The sequence below is a fragment of the Schistosoma haematobium genome, chromosome ZW, assembly GCF_000699445.3.
Source record: "Schistosoma haematobium chromosome ZW, whole genome shotgun sequence".
NCBI classification, from domain to species: domain Eukaryota; kingdom Metazoa; phylum Platyhelminthes; class Trematoda; order Strigeidida; family Schistosomatidae; genus Schistosoma; species Schistosoma haematobium.
The window spans coordinates 10,489,322-10,502,032 of record NC_067195.1 but is presented as its reverse complement, the minus strand read 5'-3'; the positions used below and the strand labels follow the sequence as shown (position 1 = coordinate 10,502,032).

The 12,711-nt window shown below is 31.4% G+C and overlaps 1 protein-coding gene across 1 annotated transcript in view; it reads right to left on the bottom strand.

The window, feature by feature from the left end:
- The window catches only part of MS3_00010298 (uncharacterized protein), a gene marked incomplete at its 3' end in the record, with an annotated part of 193,824 nt that overhangs the window by 160,155 nt on the left and 20,958 nt on the right, over nucleotides 1-12,711 (bottom strand). The window contains exons 2-3 of the mRNA XM_051218657.1: nucleotides 7,762-8,038; nucleotides 4,516-4,991 (exon numbers count right to left, since the gene is read on the bottom strand). Coding sequence (XP_051070355.1) covers nucleotides 4,516-4,991; nucleotides 7,762-8,017 — 732 coding nt within the window. The 5' untranslated portion in view covers nucleotides 8,018-8,038. The remainder of the gene's footprint in view (nucleotides 1-4,515; nucleotides 4,992-7,761; nucleotides 8,039-12,711) is intronic.

Sequence of the window (12,711 nt, the reverse complement as noted above, 5' to 3'; positions counted from 1 at the left end):
CTAGGTTGATTTTTAAAACCAAGTAGTATCATCTATCCTCAAATTAACTGTGATGTTTGAATGAACTAATGATACCTTTGTACTTGTTGAATGCTTGATTTCGAATTCTAAATACAGTACATTCGTTTGTTCTTATCTAGTACTTCTTGATCCGATTACGTTATTTCTGGGATTCTTAGTTCATATTACAATTCAAATACTTCTAATTATCACACAAACACTACTTCTTAAAGGTGAATAAATAAATCCACACTATGTTAAAGCATCGATCTATAGATAGAATGCAAATATATGAACAGATTTCCACATTACAGTATTTTGTAATAACCTAAAAAATAACATAATACCAAGGTGAAGTCAGTAAAAGACGGAAAGGATAACTGATGAAATCAGGAAGAGTGTAGATTCTTCTTTTTAGCATTCCAAATAGATGAATTGTAACAAAAGCCTACCTTGATTAATATACACATATTTCAGCAAGATAAAGAAAATAGAGGAACTTAAATAATTTATGACTCAATTTAGAAGCAACTTAAATAGCAGCAATAAATAATAATTCCAAATTCAACTGATCATTTAATTCTCAGTCGTCTTTTGATCCGTGAATTTATGAAGCGTAATCTTCATGTTTAGACCATAATAATATTAATATGTTTACTTATTCTCGTGGGACGAATTGTAATCGCAACACAAACTGAGCACTCTCAGGACGCTTCTCTAATCATTCCCCTATTTAGTTCTTTATAGGATTAACAAAGTCAGTTAATAGTTCACCTGTCAGATATTTTCCAAACGTTGGTCAGGTTGTCTCACTAGAATTCTCTTTCGAAATAATGCATAAAGGTAAAAGAGTAGCTCAAAAGGAATACAAATCAGGAACTTATGTACCATAGAGTTTTTAGCGATTCAACTATTCTAGCCTAATTTCCATGTACAAGGGCGACATGTCCAATCTCTCAGTTATAATGGTAGTAACACCGTTCGTAGCTTCCATACTTTGTAATCTATAGTCATTACCACTGCATTATTTCCTCATAAATATTGATTACTTATGAATACGAATTTAATTCATTCTATCCTTCATAAATATTAAATAATTAACTATCTTACTTCCATAAAATATTTTCATCATAACAATTTTTCATTAGAAGTTAGATGATTAAATCATTTCCTTTCATTATTTATGTCTACAAACAATTTGTGACGTAATACAATTCTATAGTCACAATTTCTTAATATTCTTCATTTCCATTTCCGGTATATTACTTAATCAGTTCCGATACTTAGAAATATTTTCAATCATCTTTTACATGATACAATAAACTATAAATACGATTGTGAAGGTTTGGTAAATGACATTAATAAAAGTTAAACTTTCTTTAATAAATTGTCTTTATTTTTTTTCGATAAATCAATAGGTTTCATTCATTAGTTACTTAGCTTTTTCTATTTTTATATTCATTATTAATCTATATTAATTTGAGATGGGGGAATTATCACTTTTTTTATTATGTTTTTTGATTGAGATCATGAACCGATTGATGTTAGACCACCAATTTTGGGAACCTGGAAGCACTGGGACTCCTCAGCAGTGCGCATCCACGATCCTGCCCCGTCGGATCCCAACCCACCACCTATTAGTCTCGCGCGTCAACGCTTCACCTCTACACCACTGAGCCGTCATTCAAAGGTGTTAATGTCTCACTTCAACCAATCCACGAAATTCAGCCACCGTTCACCATTGTCTTCAGTCAGTTACCACCTCACAACAGACCCGGTTGAACCCCACTGGTCACTGCTTCCCACTAGAACTCCAGGAAATACCTCTTCAAGCCAGTCACTAGTGAGCATACGATGACGATCATCACCATGTTGTTTATGATCATGACGATGATTATTTTGAGAAGAGGTTTTGTGGAGATTTTAGTAATTTTATAGTTGAATTGATGAGTGAATTGAAGCTTGATCAGCATGGAGAACCTGAAAGCAGTAAACGGCCGTTTCCTTTTAGTATGGAACTCCTCAGCAGTGCGCATCCACGATCCCGCCCCGCGAGATTCGATGTGCCTATACACTTTCTAGTTTGATACTATGATATGAGAAAAAAGGCAATTTAAATAACAGTTGTTTCTAATCTGATAACTGGATTCAATTCATGTACATTAGTTGATAGTCATGTATGCATTCAATCAATAATCTATCTTATTTCCAAACTGAACTAGATTTAACGATAAGCAACAAGTAGATTCTACAGTCTATTATAAAGAATATGTTATAATAATAAAAGAAACACTTAGGAAAGTTATTATTAATGGAGGAAACAATAAAGTATACTACTTAAAAAAAGGAAAAATAATTCACAGTAATATCTTCAGTTCATAGATTTTTAGCAGTACTATATATATACTTCTAACATAATGGACGATTGAATTTAGTAAATTCAAAGATTTTTTTACCAAACTTTCTTATTTGCTAAGTACAAAGATCATTATTGCATATCACTGCTTATCAATATTCATGGAAATTTCAAATTAAGATCTTCTAGAAAGATATTTAATGTGTAAATAATTCAAAAATAATTAAACAATAAAATCAGGGTGAATGGTGTGAATGATGTTAATGCACTTTTTGAAAACATTTTATCAGTGTACTTTTTAGTAAACTTCACAATTTATACATATTGAATGTGTATGTGATATGAAGCAAACATTTGCTAGTGGACAAAGAGTAAAATTTATAACTCAGTTTAGAAAATGAATTTTAATATTTTTTTTGTTGTTGATATAAATGTAATGACTTATTTAAAGTGAATTTATTGAATAGTCGGAATATTTACATAGATGTGCATCAATAAGAATGGGGGTCATTTTATTTTATTTGAACATATAAATATTAGTACAAAGGGGCATCGAATGCATTTGCGCCATACAATTCATTTGATTTGTGTATGGGCTATGATACTGCCCGGGTGTACAAACCGAAACAGGTGGTGTTCTTAAGGAACCACGCCTAATGCCTTTGACCTAAAGTTTTGATTCACAAGGCAGTGGGGTAACATAAGGAGATACAGTCCCATGATAGTCAGTGACCAAAAAATGGTTCATACGCCATTTGTTTTCTCAGGATTCTGGGGCCTACGTTCACCATTGGTTTGGAATGAGGGTTTTCTAACTCCCCTAGGTGGATCCTCTATATCCACCAACCCGGTTAATGCGCCGAACATTCGCTTTTCGTCTTCACAATTTCGTAGACAACAGTAATGCCGCGAGAAGTCAGTGAATAGGACTTCCCTGACAGATTGGCTCTTTGTACATGTCCAAGTGAGAGCATTTTTGAAAGAGAGAGCTGACTCTCCCTACCCTCGGCCTTACCAGGGCATTTGGGGGTGTCCGTTTTACACCAAACATCTCTTGCGTTCCAGTTTATACATATATATCACCATTTTGCTTAACACTAAACAATAAGCAAATTAGCTAACTGAAATGAAAATTCATCCTTAAATTTTTATACAATAAATGCCGAATTTAGTCAATAAATTGGATGAATAAGCAACTTACATTGATAAATTCATAAGAATTACGTAACAGTATTTTTATGAACTAATAAGGAACTAAGACATTTGATATGGGTAATATTCACTTAAATTGTTAAATAATAAACTGTTTTCAGATCATAAGCTTTGTAAGTAATGAGTACATCCCATAATAGTAGTGTAGTGAGTTGCCTATAAATATATCTGTCTGAAAATATCTTTCCTGACTGAATCCCAGTTAGTTTTTCTTAATATATAGCATTCACTAAATGAATTAATTCAGACTGCCTATTTCAAACTTATAATTGATTATTTAAGTCTTCCTATTATCAGTTTATACATTCTAATTACTATGTTATATTATGTAATCTATTTAATTCTTATAATTGACTGATAAATTGCCTTGACTGGTTTAGTAATTTACATTTGTACATAGAAATAATCTCTGTATTAAAGCAATGGTTAATGAAGATTTAAATGAAAACAATATTCTTGGTTGGTATGTGTTGTTCATTTTATAGCCAGTTATTATGAGCATATATTTATCTAAAAACGACCCTAATTCATTACTAACTTCTACATGAAATTTTTAAAAGATTTATTAATATTGATAAAATATAATATTCAACTAATTCGTTGTTTGATTTACAAACAATCAGTTTGATCCCTTATACTTATTTGAGATCAAATTTATGAATTTTAGTTCAAAATTGTAGCAGATGATCAGCAGTAATATTGAACTGTATACCTAAACTATCGTTAATATACTATAGTTCAAAACTGCTAATTCCTAAGCTCATCATAAATGATATCGTTTTGACTGCAAAATGTGACATTTATGGCTTCGTTGCGGTATGTAATCATGAATGTGAAGAACACAAATGTTTTAGACTAAAACAAGCATTATTGATTTACCAGACTCATATATATATATATATATATATATATATATATATATGAAACATGAAATAACTCTTACTCACATCTAAAGAATCCGTTTTATCCATTGTATTAATATCATTATGATTAATATTGTCAGTTTCAGCATCATCCAAATTAGTTATTTGTATTGAATTTCTTAATTCACACATATTATGTGTTTCCAAAATAAAATAATCCGGTTGAGAATCATTACTATCTGATAACATTGAACAATTGCTAACATTTGTTGTCTCATCTGAATCTTCTATAAGTGTATTTCCAGTATCATATTCATCTATAGAAGAATTGATTGAAAAACAACCAAATGATGAACTTTGACCTTTCTTAGCTTTATAACGCTTACGACGTTCTTGTCGACGTTCGGAGAATGATTTCATTGATATATCTAATTTGGCATGAATTTGATCATGATTATTTTCAATGTATTTTCCATTTATTATTGTTTTCATTTCTTCAGTTGGTGTACTTATATCTGAATCATTGAGTTGATTTTCATTATTCTCTTGATTATAAGAACCTAAGTTGAATGTAATCAAATATAAATAATGTATAAATTGTTATTGTATTAGTTTATACGTTATCAATACTATTGCTTTATTGGGATATATTCTTTGATTATCTTTATTCAATGTAAATATGAAATATATTATAAAATGGAATACAATTCAAGAGTATAAAAAGGGTTAGTGTGTTTGATATAGAAAGATCTTTAAAACTTTCGTCCAGTTATCAAAATCTATTCGTGTTTAATTAATGTTAAATATTATTACCTAACTGATTACTTATTTTAGATCTTTTTGAAAGTTAATAAACTCTACCTTTATTACATAACTATTTATACTAATTTAAATAAGTTACCATATTTACTTATGTCAATGTTATATCCTTAGAATATTTAAAACAACTGCTTTAAAATGTTCTAATGTGTTTACTTTAGTGACCTCTTTGATATGAACAGAAATATTGTACTATTTATACAACAACCTAATTCAAATTAACTTATTTTCACAATCAATATTCAGTGATATGTGGTAATGGTTTGGTTTTTCAAACATAATCTGTTTTCGAATAGAACAAGAATAAAACTAACCTATCTAAGTCATATCCTATTAATGAAATATATATATATTAAAAAACATTACAGTGCTAGCACTGTAGTAAATGTTGGTGATAGAATTTTAGTTACATCCTATTAAGGTCAGTATGGAAAATTAATTACCACAGTGATAAAATTACATTACCCAAAGATATGATTGTTAGAAACAAGAAGTTGATAAATGGAAACTATAAAGAACGTTTTCAAATACACTTAGTAATAAAATGATGATTATGTGTTGCTTAGAAGAGGCATTTTAAAGGTATTAATTTTCCGACTTGAATAGTTTATTAATTAACTTTATAGGTATTAATTTTGTTATATCCCGATAAAAATAATGAATGGCAACTGTTGGGATCTATTTCTGGATTAGTACTTTACATATATTTTTATCGTATAAGCATTAAGTAACTAAACTATGCATATTCATATTCCTCTCATTATAGGCTTTATTTTGACCTACAGAATATTATTATACGATTTACCATTCTTAAGTTATTCCCAGTTTACTAATTACAGTATCCCACATTTACAGTCACTTTTGGCTAAATCTTGTACAAATGTTGTTTCCTATTTTATGGTACAATGTGGTCTGTTTGGTTGGTATATAAACCCGGTATATTTGAAATATATGATTCATATCGCGAAGGCTGAGATTGGTGTTCCGGACTTAACAGGCAGAGCTAGGCGGGAAACAAGGTCGATAAAAACTCTAGACTGGTCGTACGGGTTTTATGCATCATTGGATCTGTCGATAAATCACTGTTCTATAATTCGCGGTCTTATTACGTTAAACGTTGATGGGGGCATAAAACCACAAGTTATAATAAATTTCTTGTCTTGTTTTGTGAGAACATTTTAAAAAATTATGATTATATCATATAGTTCGAAGTACAGAGTACATCAAAAAAACTGTATTATGATCCCAAATGTTTAGTTTATTTAATAGTTGGGTTCCTGAGTCAATCTAAGCTAGACCATCACGGAAAACCTAAAAGCACTGGACGGTTGTTTCGTTCTGGTATGGAACTCCTCAGCAGTGAACATCCACCATCCTAAAATGCAAAGTAGTTCAGTATTTCTGCCTATAACTATTGACCAAAAAGGAATGAAATAATATTTATATTACACATCTCGTCAGCGATTTCATATACTTTAAAACAATTAGTCCATACCATCAGAATGGAAGAATAAAGAGTTATGGTATAACATTATGTTGGATAGAAATTAACTGATTACAAACACTGAATAGCCGTTTCATCCTAGTGTGTTACTCCTTAGCAGTGTGCATCCATGATCCCACCTCACAAAATTCAAACCCAGGACCTATCTATCTCGAATCTTACATTGCAGGATCGTGGATGCGCACTGTTGAGGAATCCTATACTAGAACGAAACGGCCATCAAATGCTTTAAGGTTTCCCATGGTAATCTAGCTTCAATTAACTTATAAATTCAACTATAAAATTACTGCAGTTTCTACAAAACACCCCTTCTGATTACAAACAACAACTAACAAATAAAATAATAATACAGATCATCTTATTTCGATAGAAAAAATAGGTGACATTTGTATTTTTCGTAAACAAAATAGTGATTTATTAGTTTTTTGAAAATATTTTCTCTCTAATCCCGGCAATACAACTAGTTTGCTTAAATTGGTTGTTTTTATGCTCTTGTTGTTATTATTTTCATTCAACCTAAAATTGTCATGAATATTGATACTTTTCAATAGATTACAAAAAAAACTTATGTTTAAGCAAAGATCGATAGTGGCTAGCAGTGAAATCCAGTTTGAGGCGCGTTTCGTCCTCTGCATCACAGAGTTGATGTTCACTACTGGATTCCACTGCTAGCCACTATATATCTTTGCTTAAAAATCTTGTGACTTAAGGCTATATCGAGGCGATCCGCACAGGATGCACATATGCCAACATGAGACTCATCAATTACAGTCTTAAATATCAATGGGAAGATACAAGTAAAATAACACTAAATAAATTTAAACTTATGTTTAGTAAGAAAATACATGAAAGTAATATTTTAGTTTTTTGTAAACAAGAAAAAGGATTAATAAACCCTACACAGTAATAATTACTTGTAAGAAGTATTCAACTATTTAAATGGATAGAATATGATTTATGGATAATCTATTTAAATTACAGAAAGATATATTAATGAATTAACTTACTTTCAAAGATTTCATTGGTTTTCATTGTATCCATTAAATTGTTTGGTTCAACCTTTTCAATGATACTTGAAATCTTTTTATGAGTTGTACTATTTTGATTTGAATTGGATGAAATGATTTCAGAATAATTTGATAAATGAGATTTGTTTATATTAATTTTTAACTGTTTATATGCTTTTTCAATTAAAGCATATAAAAACCCAAGAAAACATAAAAAGATAGCTAATCCATATAATCCAAAATAGAATTGAAGCATATTGAAAATGTATACTTTTTTCTAAAAATAAAATTAATTAAAACTATGTATATAGAGTGTACTCTCATCAACTGTTCTTTAAAAAAACCACACAAAAAATATAAATAGTGGCTGGTTAACAATTTGAAATGGGAACGTAAATCATTGAATTATTGAAATAAGACACTATGTAGACTTACGTCTTATTTGATCGAAATGCATTAAGCCATTTCAATAATTGAAATCATTAGCTAATTGAAGCTAGACCACCATGAAAAACATGGAAGCACTGGACGGCCGTTTCGTCTTAGTATGGAACTTCTCAGCAGTGCGCATCCACGATCCCGCCTCCCGAGAGATTTGAATCCGAAACCTGCCAGTCTCGCGATCGAGCACTTAACCAGTAGACCATTGAGCCGGCCGGCATCCAACGGTGTTAATGTCTAACTTCAACCAACCCACTCATATTTACAAATTGCATAGAATGTTGTTTTTTATGGTACATACAAGATTATTTCAATAGATGTGTGTATATGTAATTCTTAATGATACCTTTAACTTCAATATAATGTCTTCGAGAAGGAAACAGTGTTTCATTTACCGTGTTCGATATACGTAATAGTTTAAGTATAAACGAGAAAGTTATTAATGCCTTAATCTTAAGCTGTTTTTTCTATCCTTGCTTTTATATAAATGTCAATTAATGTCAAGTAAAACGTAAGTGTTTGTTTAGTTATTTTATCATAAATCTATAACCCAACATTTAAAAAAATCAGCAGTACTTATGATGAGTGTTACAGTAAATGTCAATAATTATTGGAAACATTTATTATACAATTTCATTTTTTGGTTTGTTTGCAATTAGTTTTAGTGGAACCTTGACAGGTTTACAAGTAAACAATAGCTTTTTTTCATTAGTGTATTGATTAGTTCAGAAAATCAATTCGGAAAACTCCTTGTGTTGGTCACATGACAGTTATATATCAGAGATCGAACATTTGTAATAAGGTTTTTTGTATCCGATTAGGTAGAAAACAAACTTCACTATTAATTGATTCTTTTCAAATTCATTATACGGATATGTGAAGATTGTGGTATTTTTACATTTGAATTCATAAGTTGATTTATGCTGGATAACCATTGAAAACCTGGAAGCACTGGGTTGCACAAGATTATCGAACGATTGAACTTAGGCACTAACACCGTTGGATGCTGGTTCAGTGGTCTAGAAGTTAATCGTTCGCTCGCGAAATTCAAGGTCCTGGGTTCAAGTTCCACGTGCAGGATTGTGGATACGCACTGTTGAGGAGTCCCATACTAGAGCGAAACAGCTATTCAGTGCTTCCAGGTTTTCAATGGTAGTCTAGATGAGATCGATTCGTGAATTCAACTGTGAAAATATTTTCAAAATATTTGAATCATGTCTCCAATTGTTTAAAATTGAATTATTTATTCAGATTATGAAAACTTTATTTAATTTGGACTAACAACACCTAATCAACAATTAGATACCAGTAAACATCAATTGGTTTCATTTTTTTCATTTTAATTTACAACTTTTAAGCCGTACACATACCAGACTCAATATGAAAACGGATCCAGGACCTTCAGATATTACAGTTGAAGGGTTACATTAGCTATTACTTAATTAGGATATCATTTCTACTGTAAAACATTTATAATAACCAAACTATATGATAGGGATATGAAAATGAAAGGCTGTAGATATTATTTTGTATTTTTATACGCTATTTTGAATTATTCACTGTTACATCAATTTATACGGTTTGGGTTACTAAAACTTCAGTTTATACGCTTAAATCTTCAGTATATTTTAAAATAATTCTGGGAATTGTTTTTATGAATTAACTTGGCATCATTACATATTCATCGTCAATAACCCTGTCAATAATGTAAATGTACTTGAATATCAGCTTTTTTCTAATATATGTGTTCAATAGGTCATTAGCCGCCTGGAGCTCCTCTGGAGCTGCTGCCGGTCCCAAGCCCGGATAAAGGAAGAGGGTTGGGTACGGGGTTAGCGAACCCATCCCATAGAAAAATAACTCGCTAAAAAAACCCTAACCGACATTGTAATGTTATTCATAATGGTTTACAATTATTTTTATATCCCTACACTAATATGTAAAAATGATTATGTCAAATATTAGTAGAATATTCTTTAGTTTATTTATGTGCACACCTCATCAAGTGTAAACTAACAACACAATTGAAAAACACAATAGTCATTCTAATTCGATCGATCTCTATGAACTTGTAACTATTTAAGGTATATTTACTTTGTTAATTTACGGAATATTTCTGTAATAATTTGCTCAGATATCTGCTGAGCTACGGATTTACATATAGGTGACATTTAAATTCTTCTATTTTCGATATTCTGACGAAAATATGACATAAGCATAATGTGAAATTACTATTCTAATCTAAACAATGAATTTTTTGTTGTTGTTGGCTTTATTAAGTATGTAAAGACTAATTTCATTTAATTATGCAATAAACTAAACATACTGATTTACCTAACCTAGTAGTAATTGACTTTTTTGATGTTATCGTATGGAATAATCAAATGTTTGAATATTTGAGTATTACATTGGAGTCTCAATAGATTTGTCAATACAGAGAAATGTACCATGGAATTAAAATTCAGTAAGGAGTTGTGGATATTGTTGAGTTTTAATGAAATCACTGATATACTTAACAATGATGTTGTTCAGCTGAACGATGAAAGTTTCACAACCGAACATATCCAACTCAAAGACTGAAAGACTACAAACATCCATATCCTAATCTGCAAATACTCTAAATATTCATATATATTTATATATTTTACTTTCTTAATAAATCTGAAAAACTAATGAATTCCTTTAACATTTTATAGTATTCAAACAGATCAACCATACCAAGATTTCACTTGATATTGTTTACTTGTATCTTCCCATTGTTATTTAGGACTGTAATTGATCAGTCTCATGTTAACATATATGCATCCTGTGCGGATTGTCTCAACATTACCTTAAGTCACAATCTTTAGAAGCAAAGATGGATAATGGCTACCAGTGGAATCCACTTTAACACACGTTTTTTCCTATTTAGGACTCGTCAACTGAGTGTACCTGAATCTCAGAGTTGATATTCACTCTGAAACACCAAGATTTGCAATTGAATTAGAATTACTAACTTTTAATTAAGATTGAAGAAATTTTTTTAGAAATTATATAGTAATTTATTTTTGTTATAATTTCGTTGTTTACATTCACTTTGAATTTTCTAAACTGTCAATAGATATATTAAACAAAGATGTTCAACTTATAATTCAGAATTCCAATTGATTTCTCACATTTATTCTAAAAACACTATTGAGATACATTTTTGAAATAGATGATACTCTTCTTACTTTCAGTACATAGTTTATGAGTCGATGTGTGAAACACACATACTTTCACGATTTGCCCTATTTTTGTTAACTACAACTTATAAGAAGTGATTACAAACTGTTGTGGCTGATATCGATGATACCACTGTCAAAATGTCAACAGGCTGGATTACGTAAGGATCGATCATGTACCGACCAAACCGCAACACTACTGAACATTGTGGAACAATCAATTGAATGGAATTCATTACTCTCCATCAACTTCATTGACTACCAAAAAGCATTTGATAGCGTGAACAGAACAACACTATGGAGGCTTCTTCGACACTATGGTGTGCCTCAGAAGATAGTCAATATCATACGAAATTCCTATATTGGATTAAACTGAAAAATCGTGCATGCAGAACAGCTCACATACTCGTTCGAAGTAAAGACTGGTGTCAGGCAAGGTGGCTTACTCTCTCTTACTTTCTCTTTCTCCTGATGATTGACTGAATCATGAAGACGTCAACATCTGGGGAGAAGCATGCGATACAGTGGACAGCTAGGATGCGGCTGGATGATCTAGACTTCGCAGATGATCTGACCCTCCTATCGAACACACAACAACAAATGCAGGAGAACACGACCAGTGTAGCAGCAGCCTCACCATCAGTAGATCTCAACATACACAAAGGGAAAAGTAAGATTCTCCAATACAACACAACATGCACCAATCAAGTCACAATTGACGGAGAAGCTTTGGAGGATATAAAAACCCTCACATATGTGAGCAGCATCATTGATGAACATGGTGGGTCTGATGTAGATGTGAACGTGCGGATCGACAATGCAAGAGCAGCATATATCTGCAACTGCAGAACATTTGGAACTCAAAACAACTGTCTGTCAACCAACATCAATGTCGGAATTTCCAATACAAATATCAAAACAATTCTACTGTATGGAACGGAAACTTGGACAACTACGAAACCCATCATCCAGAAGATACAAGTGTTTATCAACAATTGTCTACACAAAATACTTGTGTTCCTTTGGTAAGACATTATCAGCAACAACCTATTGTGGGAGAGAACAAACGAGATTCAAGAGGAGGAAGGAATGAGGAAGAAGTGGTGGAAGTGGATAGGACACACATTGAGGAAAGCACCGAACTGTATCACGGGGTCACCTCTCACTCGGAATCCTCAAGACCGAATAAGGATAGGAAGACCAAAGAACACCTTATGCCGAGAAATAGAGACAGATATGAGGAGAATGAACAATAATTGGATAGAACTAGAAAGTAAGGTTCAGGACAGAGTGTGTTGGAGAAAGC